The following is a 21037-nucleotide window of genomic DNA, read 5'->3' on the forward strand; positions in this document are numbered from 1 at the left end:
GCGGCGGCCCCGGGCTCCGCGCGCAGCCGCCCGCCTCCCGGGCGCGGCGGGGCCGGCGGGGCCGGCGCGGGCGGCGGCTGCAGCCGCGGCCGAGCGAGGCTTCCATCCTGTCCCCGGAGGAGTCGGACTTGGCCGCCCCGGGGGACTGCGCGGGCTTCGCGGCGCACCACGCAGTCTCCTACATCAACGTGGGCGTCTTCCACGCGTTCGACGAGGCGGGTGTGGAGGTGTGCTGCGGGGGGCACCCGTCGGTGGAGCTGCCGGGGTACGCGCCCTCGGATCCCGACCTCAACGCCTCCTACCCCTACTGCTGCCGGCCGCCCTGCGAGGCGGGGCGCCCGTGGGAGCCAAGCCGGGCCTGCTGAGCCCCCGGGCCCACCCCAGACGGACCGCGCTCGGGCCCGCGCGCGCCTCCCGGCCCGGCCACCCAGCGAGGGACGACCTGGGCCGCTGTGGCTTTGCACCTTCAGGGGCGGACTGGCCTCGCGTCGCCGAGGGCTCCTCGCCGCGAGACTGGTCCTTCACTATTACCATTTCTGTGTCTGGGAGGTTTCTCTTCTTTTCCGTGTCTGTTCGTATCCGGATTCCATTTTAAAGTTTACAATAAATGTTTTGGGGTTGCCTCGCCCCCATCGCACTTCTCTTTGGCAAGTCCGGTCCAGGGTGAGAGAGTTCGGAGAGCGAGGGTGATTTCGCGGGAGGAACCCTCGCTGAGAGGACGGAAAGACAGAGCAGCTGGTACTTTAGGGTTGGCAGAAGTGGAAAAGCACCCAACAGCAACACTTTGTACACGGATGTGCCTGCTTTCGTTGATACTTTCTTACTGTAAAGCTCTCCATAAACAGTGAAAATGTTTGGTAAATTTATTGCAATTTAAAATTGGTTAGTTCCTTTGTTAAATTAATTGCTATGTTATTGGAGATATTCATCAAATTGGAGTTAGGGGGTGTCGACACACAAATCAGTTTGGGGCAAATGGTTGAAGTTGGTCAAATGTTGAATTTGAACAGTTGTATTCTGCTAGGTGGTTGACTCCATCCAACCTCTTCCTAAAGCTAACTTTCAGACATTTCTTTTTTTGGAAACTGGCAGTGGGGTTTCTACTGCAAAGCTGAGCTTATTTTTGGTTAATATATATGAACAATCCAATCCTATTTTGGAAAATCACAGTCATAGTTTTTCTGGCAAAGATTATTTTCCTGTTAATTAATTCATTAATCTGGTAATTTTGCATATTATAGCATTTCATTTAAAAATACACCCCTTAAATAGCCTTAATTGATGTGAAGGTCATACTTTTATATCCTTAGGATATACATATGTGTGCATACTTACACACACGATATGAAATGCATTCTAGGTGACAGCAAAACGTGTTTCCATCCAGTCTGGTGGGCTGGCTGGGAGCCAGCCTGGCTCAGAGTCTTGGGGAAAAGGTAATTCAACCGTATGTGCTGGAATTGTGGCGCCAGACAGGAATGCCGATAATTCTTAAGGTGCTTGGAGCAGAGCCCCACCCTGGCCTGAAGAGTGTGTGTCTCCTGCGAGGGGAGGTGTGGACCCACCCAGTGCTCTGCCAGGGGGTGAGCACCACACAAAACACTTCAGGTGAGAAAAGCTAAATAAATCGTGTGTAATATCTTTATAGTGTATAGGGTTCACTTCTAATTGTGGGAATGTAGCCAGATTTAAGGGATGAAGGCAGAGTTTCCAGGTCCAGGCTCTGGGGTGAGACTTCTCCTCAGCTCACAGGTATCTTGCACAAAACCAGAGTTCCCTATACCTAGACAACCAAGGCCCCCATCCCAGCTGGGACCTGGCTGGGCTGCCCAGCTGCAGCGGAGGCTACTGGAGAGAGGAGGTCCCACATCCATGCAGAGGAATGGAGGAGACCTGTCACCCGTCAGCACTTGATCCATGGAGGTGACAAGCCCATCACGCTGATGCTCGGGCAATTCCTGTGTAACATGGGGGTCTGATCAGAGGCAACAGGCCAGTGTTTCCTCCTTGTTATGTTGATGCCACCTGAGGAAAGAGGATGATTCACAGCCAATTTAGTAGGTTCTCATCCACAGTTCTATTGGCCCATATTCAGCCTCTGGATTCAGTCAGGTTGAGTGCAGGGCCCAGCTAGTCCCACTGCTGGTCCTCACAGCCTGGTCCCTCTCATGCCCCTGCATCACCAGCCCACTGACCATCAACCTTATGCAGAAAATACGATACTTGGCAGCAAAAGTGGGTTTTGAGATACTTTTTCCCATCTACCTAAGTCAGATCAAGAAGGAATTGCCAGGTGTTTCCTGCCTCCTGAGCAGGAATGCTCCCCACTCCTGGAGCAGAGGTCTCGTAGACAGCTGCCAGGCTGACCCCCCAGAGCTTACACAGCAGAGGTGGCTAGGCCAGTGTATCCTGGATGGGCGGGCACACGGTGGGAAGGCCTGGGCAGGGACCACCCCAACAGAGCAAACAGCATGGACACAAGATGTCAGACCTCCCAGTATCCTTATTTTCTGAAGTGTTCCATCTTAAACTAATTTGTACACCTTAAAATGTTATCTGCCTTATGAATCTTCCAAATTTGCAATCAAAACCAGTGACCTCTCTAAAGTTTCAGACATTTCTTGGGAGAGAACAGAAGGCAGAGGGGGGTGAGGTGGGTGAGGCCAGCGCAGGAGCCAGCCGGAACATTGCACCATCTGTGTGGTCATCTGGCCAGGGAAGCAGGGAGCATCTGGGGGTGCGTCGGCAGCTGCTTTTCCCCACAGAAGGCGAACTTCTATGTGACCAATAGACTAGATGAGATTTTTCAAGGTGCGAGTGTTTCTAACTCCACAAATATTGTTAACTCCACTTTATAGAGGCTGATATAATGATGTGGGATGACATCAATTTTATTTTTTAGAGTTTATTAGAGGAAATAAAATCAAGTCTCCCTAAACTTACATTGTTCCAAAGATGTCAGGGACATGAGTGGGGAATTATGAAGCTACTGAGCTTCCTTTGAATTAGGACTGACTTCCTGGGGACCACTCCCACGCCTTGACGGGCACCTGCCTCGCGGCACTCCTCATGCACGTCCATTCTACTTCCTGTAAGTTTTAGGTTTTTAAAATCGATTCCTTATTCTCCTTAGAAAATAATGCCAGTCCTTGGAACTTTCTTAAAATGGGTCTTTCTCTGCTTCTCAGAATAATAATGAACTCCTGGCTGGTCTAGTGGTGGCCAGACAGAGTTCATGATTATGACCAAGTACCAGAATGAAACAAAACACATTTTAGTTGTTTCATGGCTTAGTGCTGAGTTGTAAGTTATTATTTTTAACATGAAGGTTGTTTGTCTTTAAGGGAACACTTTAAGGTAACACGTGAGGTAGTCACCAAACAAGGCACAAACGTTTACCTAGATTGATCAGCAGGCCTTCCCAGGGTCTCAGGTATCTTTCTTTTGTCCGAAGGGGTGCTCTGCCCTTGGCAACACAAATCTGAACCACACAATTGAATTTTTGACTGAAATTCAATTAAACAATCATTTGATTTTAAAAACCAGTCAGATAGTCTTTGTGATGAAGATCATGCAGCTGGTGCTTAAAGATTTTAGTCCTGGCACAGCACAGGCAGAGACCTTGACCACGCACATACACACATACACGCATGAACACACACACAAGTGCACACAAACACAAATGCATGTGTATGCCCGTGTATGAATGTGTGCACACGGACACACATACACGTGTGCACACACCCATGCACAGACACACATGCAGACACACACTGCCTCATGAGAAGCGTCTGAGGGCCAGACCAGCAGCCCTGCCCGTGGCATCCAGGGCTCCAGGTAGAGCCTGTCTGGGTTGGAGAGGCCGGGCTGCAGACTGGCACAACCAACCCCTTGCAGTGTTGTAGGGTTTGCACGTGGGGAGCATGCCCTGGAGGGTAGCTGGTGGGTGCTGAGCTGTGTGGGGGCCTGCACACTCTGTTGCATCAGGGGGAGAGAGGGGGGGTGGGCCCTCACCTGGCTGCCAGCACAGCACAGCAAGCCACACGTGAGCTGCCCTGGCATCGGTGCCAGTGGGTGCGGAAGGCTGAGCTCCCAGGTGCTTAGGTGGGTCTGTGTTGCATAGACACCTGCCACGGCTTGTCGGTGCTGACCTCTTTGATGTCACCTTCAGCTCAACTCCCCCTCTGAGCGAGGGCTGCCTGCATGCCACGCTGTCCTGGGGTGCCCTCAAGGTTATTATTGCCCCAAAGCATGGCTTTCTCATCAAGAAAGAAAGTGAATGAATGACAGAAACCTTAGGAAAAGTGAATTCTGGCATATAGTTATGGATAAACTTTATATACCTATGTACCTATTTCTCCATGAGGCAGAGCAGCAGACTAATGCCAAATGGTTGACTTTCCAGGTGATCCAATATGTGCTTGATTTGCCACTCTTTAACACAGTGACTGATAGGAGCAGAACACCAACAAAATGGGGAAAAAATGAACTTAGGAAAAGAGTATTCATGAATCATTGTGTCCCCAATCTGAATTCTCTAAGGACTTCCTGGGGTGGCAGGAGAAAACCTGGTGGTTCCCAGAGCTGTGTTTATAACAGTTGTCTTAAAATCTCCATGTTTAGAGGGGACTCTATTTATACATGGGGGTTTCATCTAGAGAAGCCCGGATCTCTGTTTTGCCTTTTTATCTGCAATTTATCAACAGAATGTCAATAAAATGTCTTGTCACTTTGGGATCAATAAAATCTGTGTTAAAGCACAACACATTCCTTTAAGCACACAAACAGCCCTTTACTCCTTGTCTCTGCATGGGTCTTGTCGTGACCCTCAAGACTCTGGCCGAGCGTGGCCAGATCTCCCCGGGATGTGCAGAACAGGTAGGTGGGTGGACAGAGACCACTCTGGCCCCGCATTGCCTCAGCCCTGGTTCTGCTGGGGGCACCTGGAGGGGTACCCCACCTCACCTGCCTTTCTCCCCAACACCCAGGCCCCAGATTTGGCCTTGAGTACCTACTGTGGTCCTTACCCTTTTCCTAAACCACCAGCCTGATCCCTTTCTCCTCAACTCCCGGTGCATCATTTCCCTAGAACATGGGTCAGATCATGCTATCCTAGTCAGAACCTGCTCTTCAAGAACTGCCCTTTTCCTGAAGGAAGCAAAATCTGGTGGACCTGGCCCAACCTGACCCTTCAGCCTTCTCTGTGAGCTACCAGGGGCTGGGGACAACCTGCCCAGAGGCTCCTATCTGGTAGGTCTCTATGAATAAATAGTGTGGCAAACATCGTATCCTGGGTGTGCAGTAGGGAAAACAGAATGAGCTGATCGGGAGAGGAAGGAGGGTGTGTCTCTTGAGCAAAGTGCGGGGCTGGTACTGTGGGCCTGGACCACCACAGGCCCCTGGAGCGCGAATTCGTTGCCCATGGCTTCCGTCACAAATCACCACAAACTGGGTGCCTTCTCTCACAGTCTGCGGCCTGAGATCAAGATGTTAGCAGGGTTGGGTCCTCCTGGAAGCTCCGAGGAAGAGTCGATTCCAGACCTTTCTCCTGGCTTCTGGTGGCTCCTAGCGATTCCTGGTGTTCCAATCTCTGCCTCGTCTTCATGCGGCCTTCCCGTCTGTCCCCGTGTGCCCTCCACTGTGGCTTACAAGGACATTCTCATTGGATTCTCATTGAATTTAGGTCCCACTGTAATCCAGTGTGATCTGCAAATAAGGCCATGCTCTGGGTGGACCAAACTTTTGGGGGGGACAATACTGAACTCAGTGCAAAGCTCAGTTGAGGTCTGCGGTTTGCTCATTCTTGCCTGCAGGAAACGTTTATGCCTTTCTGTGCGGGGCTAGCTGCTGAGGACCTCAGAGCACCAGCACTCCTGGCCTGGGACATGCTGTGCGAGAATGAAGCTGTTGGAGCGCTCATCAGACCTGAATAGATCATCCAGATGAATATTCTAAAAAAAGCCGAAACATTAAAATTAATTGCCCAAGGGGAAAAACTTCCTGAAAATAAGTTATATGTGCTATATTTGCAAATATTTTGAGATAACAGCCACAATAACTGCATTCTTTTGCAAATCCAGACAGGCATATGTCATTCTCCCCTCTATGCAGGGTTGGGGCAGGAGTGGCCTCAGTGCCCGGGAGGTGGGGGGGCTGCCAGTCCAGCTGGGAGACAAAGGGTTCAGGACCCCAGGCTATTTTGAAAGTGACCTTCCCCCTCTGACAGGGATTCTTCTAGGCCTCTCTACCTCAGGACATTTGCAGGACCTTGGGTCAGCCTCTGTCTTACTCATCTTAGGAGCTTTCTTTCTGCCTACTCTCTCACCTCCAGCCTCGGTTCACGGGTTCTCATTCTGTGAGAATGCTGGTGCCGTCCCCTGACCCTGTGTTCCCTTTTCCTGGCTCAGCTGGGACATCACCTTTGCTGGAATCTCCCCTAAATTCACCGGCAGGACAGTGTCTGCTCTGCATTCCTACACTTAACCCATTGGGCATGCCCATGAGAGTCCCTCTTGCCTTTTTGGTGTAACTCGGGTTATTTTTCCCTAAATGCATTGTTTCAGTTCTCCACCGTGGAGCCGCCCCCAGCCATGAGCTCACTGCCCTCCCTTACCTCTCTGCCAACCCCATCCATCCCTGAGGCTGGGGGTGGGGGGTGGGAAGAAGGCCTTGCCAGCTGCCAGAGGCCTCACCCTCACTTGCCCAGCCAACAAGGGTTTCTGAAGACTGCAGCCCAGACCCTGGGATTCCACGGGGAAGCTGGAGTACACACCACCATCTTTGTCAGTGGTGTGGGCATCACCTGATTAATGGCTAACTTGTCTGGAGCACTCAGCATGGGCTGGGCACTTTAGGTTCTCTGCCCCTTTAACCCTGGGAACAGTGGCTTCATAGGTGAGAAAACTGAGACTTGGGGAACTCAGTTCTGCCCGGGATGGAGCCGGTGTGGGAGCTGCCACCCGAACTCAGCCTCTCCCGGTGCCTGGGACCTCGGCCTTGTTCTAACTGCAAGGCAGGCCCAAGGGTCTGTTTCTAAGCAGCATTTGTGGGAGTTTTGTAAACCCAGATACGGGGTGGGTAGCATGACATGTCCTTCCAGACCTCTGGGTGCTTACGGCTCTCTACCCCCCTCAGGGTCCCTTAGGGCCCTCAACTCAGCTTTTCCCCCAAATTCGACATCTTCCCTTCTTGGCTGAGTGGCCTCACCCCCACCCCCTCACTCACCCCGGAATCCTGTCCACACGCCCTGCACACACCCATCTCCAAGCTCTTCAACTCAGCACCCTGCTAACTCAGCTTATCCGGCGTTTCATTCAACAGCCATCAGCCGGGCCAGATGCCGAATTCCAGAGGGTGCCCCACCCTCCCTAACCTGCCACTTGCCCTGATTCAAGTGCCTGTGCTCGTTCTGGGGAGAACAAGAGGGTAAAGAGATTTTACCTTCGTTTTTTGTTTTTTTTTTCACACTAAGTCTGGAAATCTGGTTGTATTTTGCACATAGAGCACATCTTAGTTTGGATCAGCTGCATTTCAAATGCTCAATAGCTGCATGTGTAGAATGGCTGCCTACTGGTCTTAGAATAGCCTCTTCTCTTACACGCTTCTTTTATTTTGATAAGGGAAAATGTTAAAGTATTGCATAGAAATGACACACGTATATGCACCATTTGGATTCAGTTTGCATTGCCATCAGAACAAAACCCTCAAATTTTAAAATTTTAATAGTTTAAAATGTTATTCCCCATATTTGGTCCATATTTCTCTTTTTGTTTATTTATTTTTTTTAAGATTTTATTTATTTGTCAGAGAGAGAGGGAACACAAGCAAGGGGAACGGCAGAGGGAGAAGCAGGCTCCCCGCCAAGCAGGAAGCCCGACGTGGGACTCGATCCCAGGACCCTGGGATCATGACCTGAGCTGAAGGCAGACGCTCAACAGATTGAGCCACCTGGGTGCCCCTTCTCTTTTATTTTTAAATATATAAGGTACTACAGGAGCAGCCAGAGCTTCCCCCTTGACCTTCGGACCACCCCTCATCTCCTGTTGGTCATTCCCAGGAACATTTTAGTGCTTCTACCACAAAAGTGTGTGTCCACGCACCATTTACACAGTACTGTTTTTGCATGTTTTTAAACTTCATATAATGGTATCATACTATAGTTAATCTTCATGCAATATGCTGTTTTGCACTTAGCATTACATTTTTGAAATTGATTCGTGATGTTCCCTGTACCCCTGGCGTATTTACTCTAACTGACGTGTTGTATTCCGTTGTGTAGATAAACCGCAGCTTCTTTAGCATTCCTCTACTGAGACACTCCTGGATTACTTCCTTTTTCACTTTCATAATCCACACAGCAACGAAATCCTTTACCTGTCCTCTTGTTTCTGTGGGTCCCACACCTAGGTGTGATCGTGGGACATGTGCATTTCAGCTCTGCCAGGAGCTGCTGGGTACTCTGCACCGTGCAGTGTGGAGACAGGGTTCCTAGAGTTACAGGGCCCTGAGCAGTAAACGCCCTGGCCCCCTCTCTCAGCATCACCCTCGCTTTGTCTTTTTTGTTGGGAAATGGTATCTTGCTGTTCTCACTTGCATTTCCACTATTGTTAGGGAGGCATCTGTATTTGCTCGTTCAGTGTCTTCTTGGACCTTTCCACAGATGAGACTGTCACGTGGCACGCAGAGCCTTGTCAGGATGTGGACTAAAACTATGTCGGATCTGCATGTTAATTTGGGCGGAATGCCACCCTGACAATTGTGAGCCCGTCCATCCTTCTTTAACTGTGTCTATTTCTTCACTTATTTGGGTCTTCCTTTATGTCTGTCAATACAATTTAATATTTTTCTCTGTAAATACCTTGCATGACTTTTGTCAGATTTTCCCTGAGATGCATTTCAAGTTTTGTGGTTATTGTCAATGGTGTTTGAAAACTACATTTTCTACTTGTCTGGTTTAAAGACAATTGTTGACCTGGCATGCAGATCTTGTCCCCAGCAACATTGCGAACATTTCCTCTCAGTTCTAATAACTTGTCTATTTCCAATATCATCTGGGACTATTGATGGCTTTGCTTCTTGCTCTCCAAGCCCTCTGCATGTTTTCTGTCCCAAGTGTTCTAAGATCTCCCACACAAACTTGAGTAGAGGTGGGGATGACAGGACTGAAGTCACTAAGTATGGGGCTTACCAGGGATCTTGGTAGATACCTTTTAATACATTAAGGGTGTTTTCTTCTATTTGTAGTTTGCTAAGAGGTTTTTTTTGTTTGTTTGTTTTTATTTTTGTATAAAGGGATACTGAGTTCCATCAGCATCTTTGTCTCATCATCATGGTCATTTTTTTCCAGATTAATCTGGTATTGTGGTCAATTACACTCATATATTTCAATTTCAGATCAAGCTAATAATGCATCTAGTTTCAGTCAGTTGTACTATTTTTTCACTCTCCTACTCCATATTTCCACCCCTATGAACAACCACTCTCTTTGGTAATATGCCTCTGTATTTATAGAAAACAATGACTTACAATGAAATTCTTATTATTTCAATTTTGGGCATGATTACTGATTTCTTACTATTGAACTTACACCCCCAACTCGATACACAACCCTTTGTCCCCACACCGCCAGTAGAGTTTTGGCTCCCCCCCCCTTTTTTTTTTTTTGCCAAATTAGTATTCTACTTTATTAAGATCATAGACATTGTCCACAGGTGAAGTATACAATGTTCCATGATGACAGTGTCTTTCTTGTTTTCCTTGAAATTAACAACTGACTGATGTTTTCCATGAACCTGTGGCCAAGTCATCCCCAACTTTTGACAAAAGTGAAAGTATATGTCTATGTATTCAAACATGGCAAGTAATCCAGGCTTCCTTTTCATATGGGCCTCCCTTCCCAAGTCCTCATCCCCTCCTGACATGGGCTCTGTGGGTCTCTGCAAGTCAATATTGGGGATCTCCCCTTGCTCCTTTCAGGTCCCTGCATGTAGCTGCACACTCTGTCCCAAGGTCTTCATGGGCAGGAAGTGGGGCTGAATTCTTGTTAAGTGACACTGGCCAGTCACAGATGTTTATAGCAGCTTTATTCATAATTGCCAAAACTTGGAAGCAACCAAGAGCTCTTTCAATAGGTTAGTGGATAAGTAAACTGTGGTACTTCCAGACAGTGGAATATTTCTCTAAAAATAAATGAGCTAGGGGCATCTGGGTGGCTCAGTCAGTTAAGCACCCGACTCTTGATTTCAGCTCAGGTCATGATCTCAGGGTTGTGAGATGGAGCCCTGCACTGGGCTTGGGCTCTGCGCTGGATGTGGAGTCTGCTTAAGATTCTCTCTCTCCCTCTGCCTCTTCCCCGTCTCTCTCAAAAATGAATGACTGACTGAATGAATGAATGAATGAATAAGACAAACCAAGACCATGCCAGGCAAACAGACGGGCAGTCATCTTATCCTCCTGGCACATGGATCATCTTTGTTAAAAAAAAAAAAAAAGAGAGGAGCTAAACCATGAGATGATACAGAGAAACTAAATGTATATTGCTAAGTGAAAGAAGCCAGTCTGTTTGAAAAAGCTACATATAGGGCGCCTGGGTGGCTCAGTGGGTTAAATATCTGCCTTCGGCTCGGGTCATGATCTCAGGATCCTGGAATCGAGCCCCGCATCAGGCTCCCAGTACGGAGCCTGCTTCTCCCTCTCTCTCTGCCCCTTCCCTCTGCTCGTGCTCTCTCTCTCAAATAGGTAAATAAAATCTTAAAAAAAAAAGGCTACATATATACTGTATGATTCCAACTGTATGACATTCTGGAAAAGAAAAAACTATGGAGACAGTAAAAAGATCAGTGGTTTCCAAGGGTTTGCGGGAGGGAGGGATGAATCTGTGGAGCACAGGGGATTTTTTAGGGCAGTAAAATTATTCTATATAATAATATAATGGTGGATACATGTCATTACACATTTCTCAGAACTAATAAAATATTCAAGACAAAGAGTGAACCCTAATGTAAACTATAGACTTCAGCTAATAATAATGTACCAACATTGGCTCACCAATTGTAACAAGTGTACCTCACTTAGGCAAGACATTAATAAAAGAAGCTCTGTGTGGGGGGACTGTAATATGAGAACTCCCTGTACTTCCCAATGAATTTTTCTGTGTATCTAAAACTATTCTAAAAGATGCCTTTTTTTTTTTTATAAAAGACTATGGTGAAAATAAAATATAATACTAAAAAGTACTAAATTAATCTAAAGAAGGCAAAAAAGAAATAAATGACAACAGTGACAAAAAGTGAAACAAATAGAGAAGTCACAGCTCTAAATCCAACACTACAAATAATTACATTAAATGTAAGTGGACTAAATATTCCAATTAAAAGGCAGAGACTGTTAGACTGGGTAAAAGAAGAGGACCTAAGTTTTGAGTTAAAGAGCCTTTAATACACTTTAAATACAGACAGAGTAGGTTGTAATCAAAAGGGTGAAGTTATATGCAAACACTAATCAAAAGAAAGTTGAAGTGGCAGTATTAATATCAGATAAAATAGACTTTAAGACAGAGTATTACCAGAGATAAAGTAGATTTCACAATGATATAAAGTAAATATATCAGGAAGACAGAACAAATATCAATGTACATGTACGTGTCTAATAACAGGTTTTAAAATATTTTTAAAAATTTTATTATTGAAGTATAGTTGACATACAATGTTATATTAGCTTCAGATGTACAACATAGTGATTTGACACTTCTACACATTACGCAATGCTCACCACAGTAAGTGTAGTCACCATCTGTCACCAAGGTTATTATAATATTATTGGACTATATTCCCTATGCTGTATTTTTCATCCCCTTGACTCATTTATAACTGGGAGTTTGTACTCTTAATCTCCTTTGCCTATTTGCCCTGTCCCTACACATCCCACCCTGGCAACCAGTTTGTTCTCTGTATTTATGAGTCTGTTTCTGTTTTTGTTATTTTGTTTTTTAGATTCCACATGTAAGTGAAGTCATATGGTACTTGTCTTTCTCTGCTAGCATATTTCACTTAATACCCTCTAGGTCATAAATAACAGAATTTCATTTTTTTTTATGGCTGAGTAATATTCTAATGTGTATATATACCATATCTTCTTTATCCATTCATCTATCAACGGACATTTAGGTTGCTTCCGTATCTTGGCTACTGCAATTAATGCTGAAATAAACATAGGGGTGCATGTAACTTTTTGGATTAGTTTCTTGTTTTCTTTGGGTAAATTCCTAGGAATGGGATCCTGGATCGTATGGTATTTGTTTTTAATTTTTTGAGGAAATTCTATATTTTCCACAGTGGTTGCAACAATTATCAATTCCAACAATAGTGCATGAGAGTTCTCTTTTCTCCACACCCTCACCAACACTTGCTATTTCTTGTCTTTTTTAACCATTCTGACTGGTGTGAGGTGACATCTCATTGTGGTTTTCATTTGCATTTACCTGTGATTAGCAAAGTTGAGCATCTTTTCATGTGACTGTTGGCCATCTGTGTTTCTGCTTTGCAAAAATGTCCACTCATTTTAAAATCTTTTTTTTTTTGGGGGGGGGGGCTTGTGTGACAGTGGGTTAGGCATCCGACTCTTGGTTTCGGTTCTGGTTGTGATCTCAGGGTCGTGAGATTGAGCCCTGTGTCAGGATCTGCACTCTGTCCCCCTCCCCCCACCCCATGCACTCTCTCTCTCTCTCTCTCTCAAATAAACAAATCTTTAAAAAAATAATAAAATAAAATCTTTTTGTTTTTGGTATTGAGTAGTAGGAGTCCTTTATATATTTTGGATATTAATCCCTTAACAGATGTATCATTTGCAAATATCTTCTCCCATTCAGTAGCTTGCCCTTTTGTTTGTTGATGGTTTCCTTCACTGTGCAAAAGGTTTTTAGTTTGGTGCAGTCCCCATAGTTTAGTTTTGCTTTTGTTTCTTTTGCCTGAGAAGACATATCCAGAGAAATCCTGCTACAGCCAATAAAGAAAGTATTGCCTATGTTCTCCTCTGGTCTCACATTTAGGTTTTTAATCCATTTTGGATTTATTTTTGTGTACGGTGTAAGGAAGTGGTCGTGTTTCATTCTTGTGTATGTTGCTGTCTGGTTTTCCCAACACCATCTATTGAAGAGACAATAGATGTCTTTTCACCATTGTATATTCTTGCCTCCTTTGTGATAGATTAATTGACCATATAAACTTTTTATTTCTGGCCTCTCTATCCTGTTCCATTGGTCTATGTCTATTTCTGTGCCAGTACCATACTCTTTTATTATAGCTCCATAATATATCTGGAAATCTGGGATTGTGATAACTCCAGCTTTGTTCTTTCTTAAAATTGCTTTGGCTATTTGAGGTCTTTTGTGGTCCTATACAAATTTGAGGAATATTTGCTCTAGTTCTGGGAAAAATACAATTGGCATTTTGTTATGAATTGCACTAAATCCATACAATTGGAGGGTGGGTAATATGGACATTTTTAACAATATTACTTTGATCCATGAGCATGGTATATCTTTCCATTTGTTTGTGTTGTTTTTATCAATGTCTTACAGTTCTTAGAGTACAGGTTTTTTACCTCCCTGGTTAAATTTACTTGTAGGTATTTTATTCTCTTTTGGTGCAATTGGAAATGGAATTGTTTTCTTAATTTTCCTTTTTGCTATTTCATTATTAGTGTATAGAAATGCAAAATACATGAAGAACAAACTAACAGATTTAAGAAACACATAAACCCACAATTACAGCTGGAAATTTTAGCTATCCTCTTGGCAATTGAAAGAGTAAATAGAAAACAAATCGGTAAGGATGTAGAAGGTCTGGCTGACAAGTACTCTGACCTAATAGTTATAGGACATCACGTCAAACAATTGCTGAATCTACTATTTTTTTTTTTTTCCTATTGCACATGGACTGTTCATCAAGACGAGCCAACTGCTAGGCCATAAAAGTGAAGCAGGAAATATTTCAAACTGAATGATAATAGAAATGCAGCATATGAAAATTTGTAAATATAGTGAAAATAAAAGAGGAAATTTATAGCTTTAAATGCTTATATTGGAGAGGAAAATGACTTAAAATGATTCTAAGTTTCTATTTTAAAAAGCTAGGAAAAAAGACACCAGTTAATAACCATATTAACTATTTGATGACCAGGAACCAGTTTTAAGCATTTTGCTCCCTAACATGATAGCCTGGTACTTACATGTAGACATTTTGCTATGTGTAGTTACATTATAGGGAACTGGTTGGGGGCTTGGGTATGACATGTATTGCATTCTCATAGTTTTCTATTTAAACTAATGGAAAATAGATCCCCAGTTAGTGTTTTAGCATGAAACAATGGATTTTCAGAATGGATTATTAAGTGGGAGATGTACTGTAACTAGAAAAAACAATTTTAGAAAGTGACAAAAAACTTAAATATTTGTAAATATTAAACATTTGTACATTAGGAAACACTCTCCTGTCAAAATGACAAGAAATAACAATGGTGTTGATGAGGATGTGGAGAAAGGGAACCCTTGTGCACTGTTGGGAGGGAATGTAAATTGATGTGGCCACTGTGGAAATGATATGGAGTTTCCTCAAAAAGTTAAAACTAGAACTACCATATAATACACCAATTGCACTTCTGGGTATTTATCTGAGGGAAACAAAAACACTAACTCAAAAAGATATCTGCACTCCTGCATTCATAACAGCATTATTCACCATAGCCAAGATATGAAGACAAACTAAGTGTCCACTGATGGATGAATGGATAAAGAAAACATGATGTAGACGTGCGCACGCACACACACACACAAATTACTCAGACACAAAGAAGAAAATCTTGCCATTTGTGACAACATAGATGGATCCTGAGGGCATTATGCTAAGTGAAACAAGTCAGACAGAGAAAGACAAATACTGTATGATCTCACTTATATGTGGAATCTAAACAAACAAAAAACCAAGCTCATCGATACAGAAAACTGCCTGGTGGTTGCCAGAGAGGCAGGGGTGGAGGGTGGGTGAAATGGGTGATGGGGGTCAAAAGGTATAAACTTCCTGTTATAAAATAAGTCCTGGGGGTATAACATGCAGCATGGTGACTACAGTTTAAGATGCTGTATTATGTATCTCAGAGAGAGTAGATCTTAAAAGTTGTTATCACAAGAAAAAATTGTAACTATGTGTGGTGATGGATGTTAACTAGATTGACAGTGGTGACCATTTTGCATACAAATATCAAATCATTACGTAAGTTAAAAGATGTAAGTTAAAGAGTTTTGGAGAACTTGCATCTGCCACTGTGAGCTTCCAATGCTGGAAGACTTTTCTGAGGAGACTGTTGGCAATGTAACAAGTGATTTTTGGTAATGAATACTGTACTGTGTCAACATCTGCAGAGAAGTGTTATTTCCACATGATGCTACAGAATCCTACCTGGGTAACAGACCCATTTGGGGAGCAGTACAGAGCAGTGACTTTTAATAAAGCAGAACGCAAAGGGCACTGACATGGTTTCAGATTCCACACTGCAACTACTCTTTTCCTTTTTAAAATAACTTTCATTTTCAAATAGTGTAAATCTCACAACAAGTTGCAAAAATCATACAGAAAGATCCACGTACAGTCACCCAGCTCCCCCCAATGGCATCTTATACTGACAGAGAACTTGTCAACCAGGTAATCTTGTTACCTCAGGTGCAGACCTTAATGGGGCTTCACCTGTTGTGCATGCACTTGCTTTTTCTCCAATTAACCATTAAGGGACCATCACTTGTCATGTTTTAGTGCAGTGCCAAAAAGAGCATCCACGGTGATTAGAAAAAGGATTTTGAAATATTCCTCCCTTTCATCAGAGAGGGAGACAAACCATAAGAGACTCCTAGTCATAGGAAACAAACAGGGTTGCTGGAGGGAAGGGGGGTGGGGGATGGGGTAATTGGGTGATGGACATTAAGGAGGGCACATGATGTAATGAGCATTGGGTGTTACATAAGACTTATGAGTCACTGAACTCTACCTCTGAAACTAATAATACACTGTTAATTAATTGAATTTAAATAAAAAATAAAATATTCCTCCCTTTCCCAACTACATATCTATGTGACTACTTCAAACACACATATGACAACAGAATGAATGCAGAATCTAACCTACTCTAATTGAAGAACTTAATCTTCAATTAAGACACTAAAGATATGTGCAAAAATGTAAAACAATGCCACTCTCCTCAGTAGATATTCTTGTTTTGGAAAAGTTATTTCTCTTAAAAATATTCTATGTTAAGACGGAATGAGTTTATGTCTTTACTTTCAACGAATAGTTTTTGAAATGTCTTAATGTCGACAGATGTAACACACACTAATGCTCCTTGCGACCTCCAGTGGTTTCTAGGGTCATTAAGGGGTCTGGGTTTTTCGAGGTAAACTCCAGCAGCAGGTAAGCCTTCTCCCAGAGCTCCCCGGCTTTCTGAAGTCCACAAACACCACAATAAGCCTGAAACCTTTTTATTCATCAATTTAAACACAGATATTTGAGTGAATTATTATCCAGAGGAAATTAAAAGTTCAGAACTTTATGGAGTGATTGTCAACAGGGGAATATGATTCATATTCAAACTAAATATTTTAAAGTGACCTTTTAAACTACTATGTACTCTAAATTCAAGTACAGCAGTGCAAGAAACTGCAAATATTCAACTTTGTAGAATTCACAATTTTCTTTAGAATGTCCTTGCATTTAGACAGACTTTTTTTCATTACCCAAATGCATGAAGTGAATCGTAGACTTTAAAAATACATTGTTTCTCCAGTGTCTAAGACTTCGTGTTGGTTTGATCCATGGCTGTGAAGAATGCACAGATGGCAGCCGTGATGAGGATATGCATCCCCTCATAAAGAAGTTTTGGAGAAAACACACTCCATATAAATAAATGGTAACGCAGGGATGTCACCAAAATGATATACGCAGAGACTGGAAAAGAGCAGATCAGTGCATAGCAGAAGCAAGCATGACCCAGTGCAGAACCGCTGTTAATAAAAAGGGAATGTGTATGAGTATATGCTACTTTTGCATCATATAAGGCATGACACACACGTAGTCGATATTTTTATTTTGAAAACGACCATGGTAACTCTTGTTCCTGGGACAGCCCCCACCCAATCTGGTCAGTCTGGTGGGCAGGAGCCCACCCACCCAAGGGGACAACAGCTGCAGGCGGCGGTCCTGTCACTCTCTAGTGCCTCAACCTGCAAGATATGTACGAAAAGTGCATCCCCAAATTTTGCAATAGATTTGTTTAAAAATCACGTGCATGTACCACTACATGACACATCACAAATGTTATGAAACATAATGAAAAGGAAATCACACAGGACGAGATACACGTTTTGAGCTCTGCTTTGTACTGCCCAGTGGGCATCTGGTCTGGGGACACTGGCCCGAGAGTGTTTGCTAAGCAAATTAACAGAAAAGAGCATCTCAAGCACACGCATGCCCTCTTTTTCTTTTCAAACCATCGGCACAATCATTACATAAATCTAACCTATTCTTTTTTTTAATTATTTTTTTTTAAAGATTTTATTTACTTATTTGAGAGAGAGAATGAGACAGAGAGCATGAGAGAGGGGAGGGTCAGAGGGAGAAGCAGACCCCCTGACGAGCAGGGAGCCCGATGTGGGACTCGATCCAGGGACTCCAGGATCATGACCTGAGCTGAAGGCAGTCACTTAACCAACTGAGCCACCCAGATGCCCCCTCCTGACAATTCTTAATGGAATATGGTTAGTTTCTGCATTTTATTTTTTTATTTTTATTTTTTTAAAGATTTTATTTATTTGAGAGAGAGAGAATGAGAGACAGAGAGCATGAGAGGGAGGAAGGTCAGAGGGAGAAGCAGACTCCCTGCTGAGCATGGAGCCCGATGCAGGACTCGATCCCAGGACTCCAGGATCATGACCTGAGCTGAAGGCAGACGCTTAACGACTGAGCCGCCCAGGTGCCCCTAACCTATTCTTTTTTTAATTATTTTTTTTTTTAAAGATTTTATTTACTTATTTGAGAGAATGAGACAGAGAGCATGAGAGAGGGGAGGGTCAGAGGGAGAAGCAGACTCCCCACTGAGCATGGAGCCCGATGCGGGACTCGATCCAAGGACTCCAGGATCATGACCTGAGCTGAAGGCAGCCGCTTAACCAACTGAGCCGCCCAGGTGCCCCAATCTAACCTATTCTTGAAGGCAACTTCTTTCCAAATGACAAGTTCTATCATTCACTCACTTCACCTCACAAATCCTCAGAGGCCAGGCTTTCCAGGCTCTGGTTAAAGCCAAGTTCCAGTTCTGACGCTTCCCCTCAAACACTGCATGAGTGTAGGTGGCCTTTCTGGGGCCGGTAAATGCCACACGTCACCGCTGCCCACCCTTTCCTGAAGCACGACCACCATTACATGTGCAGCCATCCTCACTGTGTAGGAGTCACATCAGCATGGCTGTGTATGGGGACGTGGACCCGGGATTACTGGAGTCCCAGGGTGGGGAGTAGATGGTCTGTGTGCTCAGGGGGAGCCTGGGGGGCACCATGCTCTGGACATGAAGGGTGAGCAATGAGGAGTTCTGCGTAGGGGGAGCAAAGACCCTGAGGTACAGAGCGAGCGTGTGTGCGTGTGCATGGGTGTGTGTGCACACATGTGCTCCACAAAGGGGCTCCTCAGGCCTAGCGACCCAGCGCCACTAGCTGGTGCCACTCAGATCCCCTCGGTGTGCTCAATGTCCGGCAAAAGGTGCCAACAGCCGCTCAGGGGCCAAAGGATGCCTGGACCCTCATGCTCACAGCTCTTGCCCCCGCTGTGCCCTCACCTTGCCCTAACTGGCTCCCCATCTTGGGCCTTGGTGTCCATTCTTTCTTCCTGCTGGGTTTTCCAGCTGTCGCATCGCCCCCTGGCAGGGAACATACTCTGCTTGCTTCTACTTGCATACCATCCTGTGGCCTCGTCCCTGTGCACGTGCTCCTCCCCTGCAACCTTGACTGGCTGTGATTACTTCTACCCACATGCTCTTCCCTAGGAGGCCATCCTGACCAACACCAGCAGACTCAGGGGCTCAGCCATTCTGACCTCACCTCTGTGACATGCTCAGCAGGTAACTGACTCATCTCTCTGCTACCGCCACCAGACCATGAGCTCCTTGGGGTGAATCCTTGCACCTACATCTCGGGTCCCACTCAAGATCCAGTCCATCAGGCAGACGACCTTGAGGGAGCTGGGCCCTGGGGCATTATTTATTAACTCCCTCAAGGGCCACTGCAACAATATCTGGTGAGGGAAACTCTTAGGAAAAGCTTCATGGATGAAGCTTGTGGCTCATGGCGCTGCCACCCCTCTCCTGGGGAGTGTCATGGAGTCTGTGCTCAGCCAAGAGCCTGCTGACCAGACAGTGAGGGAGATGGAGCTCCCAGGATCCTGCCCCTCCTGGCATTTCAACTTCACACAAAGCAAACATCACCTATTTAGAAGACTCGGCTTATTCCTTCCATAGCAACACCCAGTAGGGTCACCATTCCCACAACCTCAGCAAAGAACAACGTGCACTGTAGGGAAATGGATGAAGGCCTTGCAGCCTGGCTCATCATGGCTGTCCATGCCACCAGGCTCCAGAACTGAAGCCAAGGGTCATGGACCACCCAGGGCCCAGTTTTTGAGCCATTAGAAATATTTTCTTTTTCTACCATTTTTGTCTGGCTCTAGTTTTCGTGACTTTGGAACCCTCCCCCCCAAAACCAATGAGTAAAAATTGATGTTTTAAGCTTTTAAAAAAGAACAAGAAAACCCTTTTCTAAAATAAAAGAGAAACACTCCTTAATTAGGGAAAACATCATATCATACTAGGGAGAAGAAAACATCATATAACACTCTCCGGCCAGTTAAAACACTTTCAGCTTACTTACAAAAAAATGCTTTGTCTTTTTTTCTCCCCCATATAAACAGATGGAAAGTGCAAGGAAAATCGAATTGTGACTTCAGCACCAAGGAAGCTCTTCTTCCTAGAAGCCCAGGCTCTCCCTATCTGGCCCTCATCTTCCCCAGCGCACCCACTCAGTTGATCTGTAGGCTGCAGATATGGTGTGTAGAGCAGAGCCATATGCACTGTGGCAGATAAGCTCTCCAAGGCCAACTCGTGGCCCCGAGTGCTCAACACATAATGGCACTGACGAGGACTGAGGCCTCCCAACCTGACCTAAGCCCAGTCACAGAGATGTCAGGGAGCCTGCTGGGGAGACAACCCACGGCTCAGTGGTGGTCCTGCGGCCCACGTGGGTTCACGACAGAATGAGAGCCTGAACATCCCTCCGCTCCGCCAGCAGCACCTTGACTTGCAAGCGCTGACCACCAGACCAGCAGTGACTCTAAGAGGAGTCTATCATAGACGGTCCCAAAGTGTGTGCCCAAGGAGGACACAATGACTCGTAGGCATCCCCCTTGTGCTCAGGAAAACCAGCTGGAGGAAAGAGACTCTCACATTTGAGAGGCTGAGAATCAACCATGGCAATTTAGAGGGGACGCCAGAAGGTCTCTAGAGCAGGAAGCCTGCTCTCCACAGCTGAAGCCTTTACTAGCTTTCTTGCTCTAAACTTTGACTTGAGAGTGTCACCCCACTCACACCTACACTCCTCTTCACCCCTTCTGCAACTGTACAATGGCAGAAGATGGTGGCTTGTGGACATGAACTTGGGGGCAGAAGTCAAGGTCACTGAGGCTTGGGTCCCAGGAGCTGGTCTGGGGCGAGGATGAGAGGAATCCCATGAAGTATGTGGGAACCCCCAAGTGCGATCCTGAGAGGTGGGGCCTGAACATGTCCTGGGAGGTTCAAACATGGGGTCCACAGTCACCACCACAAGGGCTGCATTTTTAATAGCGGGCAGAGAAGTGGGGGCCAGAGGGGTAATAGGGACAGGAAGCCTTGCCCTCCCCTAGGTGACACCCCCCTGGAAGACTGGAGACACAGGGGTACATCTGGCAGGAACAGT

The 21037-nt window shown here is 45.2% G+C and overlaps 2 protein-coding genes across 9 annotated transcripts in view; one reads left to right on the plus strand and one right to left on the minus strand.

The window, feature by feature from the left end:
- TMEM271 (transmembrane protein 271) overlaps positions 1 to 1278 on the plus strand; it is a 2212-nt gene extending 934 nt beyond the window's left edge. Inside the window, exon 2 of the mRNA XM_035004370.1 lies at positions 27 to 1278. Coding sequence (XP_034860261.1) covers positions 27 to 365 — 339 coding nt within the window. The 3' untranslated portion in view covers positions 366 to 1278. The remainder of the gene's footprint in view (positions 1 to 26) is intronic.
- Positions 1279 to 1446: 168 nt separating this feature from the next.
- Positions 1447 to 21037, minus strand: part of PIGG (phosphatidylinositol glycan anchor biosynthesis class G) — a 57685-nt gene continuing 38094 nt past the window's right edge. For 6 of the 8 annotated variants that reach the window (XM_035005548.1, XM_035005541.1, XM_035005551.1 and 3 more), the window contains one exon: positions 16507 to 17044. In XM_035005548.1, coding sequence (XP_034861439.1) covers positions 16831 to 17044 — 214 coding nt within the window. In that variant the 3' untranslated portion in view covers positions 16507 to 16830. Of the gene's footprint in view, positions 2026 to 4133; positions 5952 to 16506; positions 17045 to 21037 lie in introns of those variants that run through there. The other 2 variants (XM_035005544.1, XM_035005540.1) reach the window with 2 other exon arrangements.

This window comes from Mirounga leonina, unplaced genomic scaffold (genome assembly GCF_011800145.1).
Source record: "Mirounga leonina isolate KUSES-001 unplaced genomic scaffold, KU_Mleo_1.0 Mir_129, whole genome shotgun sequence".
In the NCBI taxonomy this organism is placed as follows: Eukaryota; Metazoa; Chordata; class Mammalia; order Carnivora; family Phocidae; genus Mirounga; species Mirounga leonina.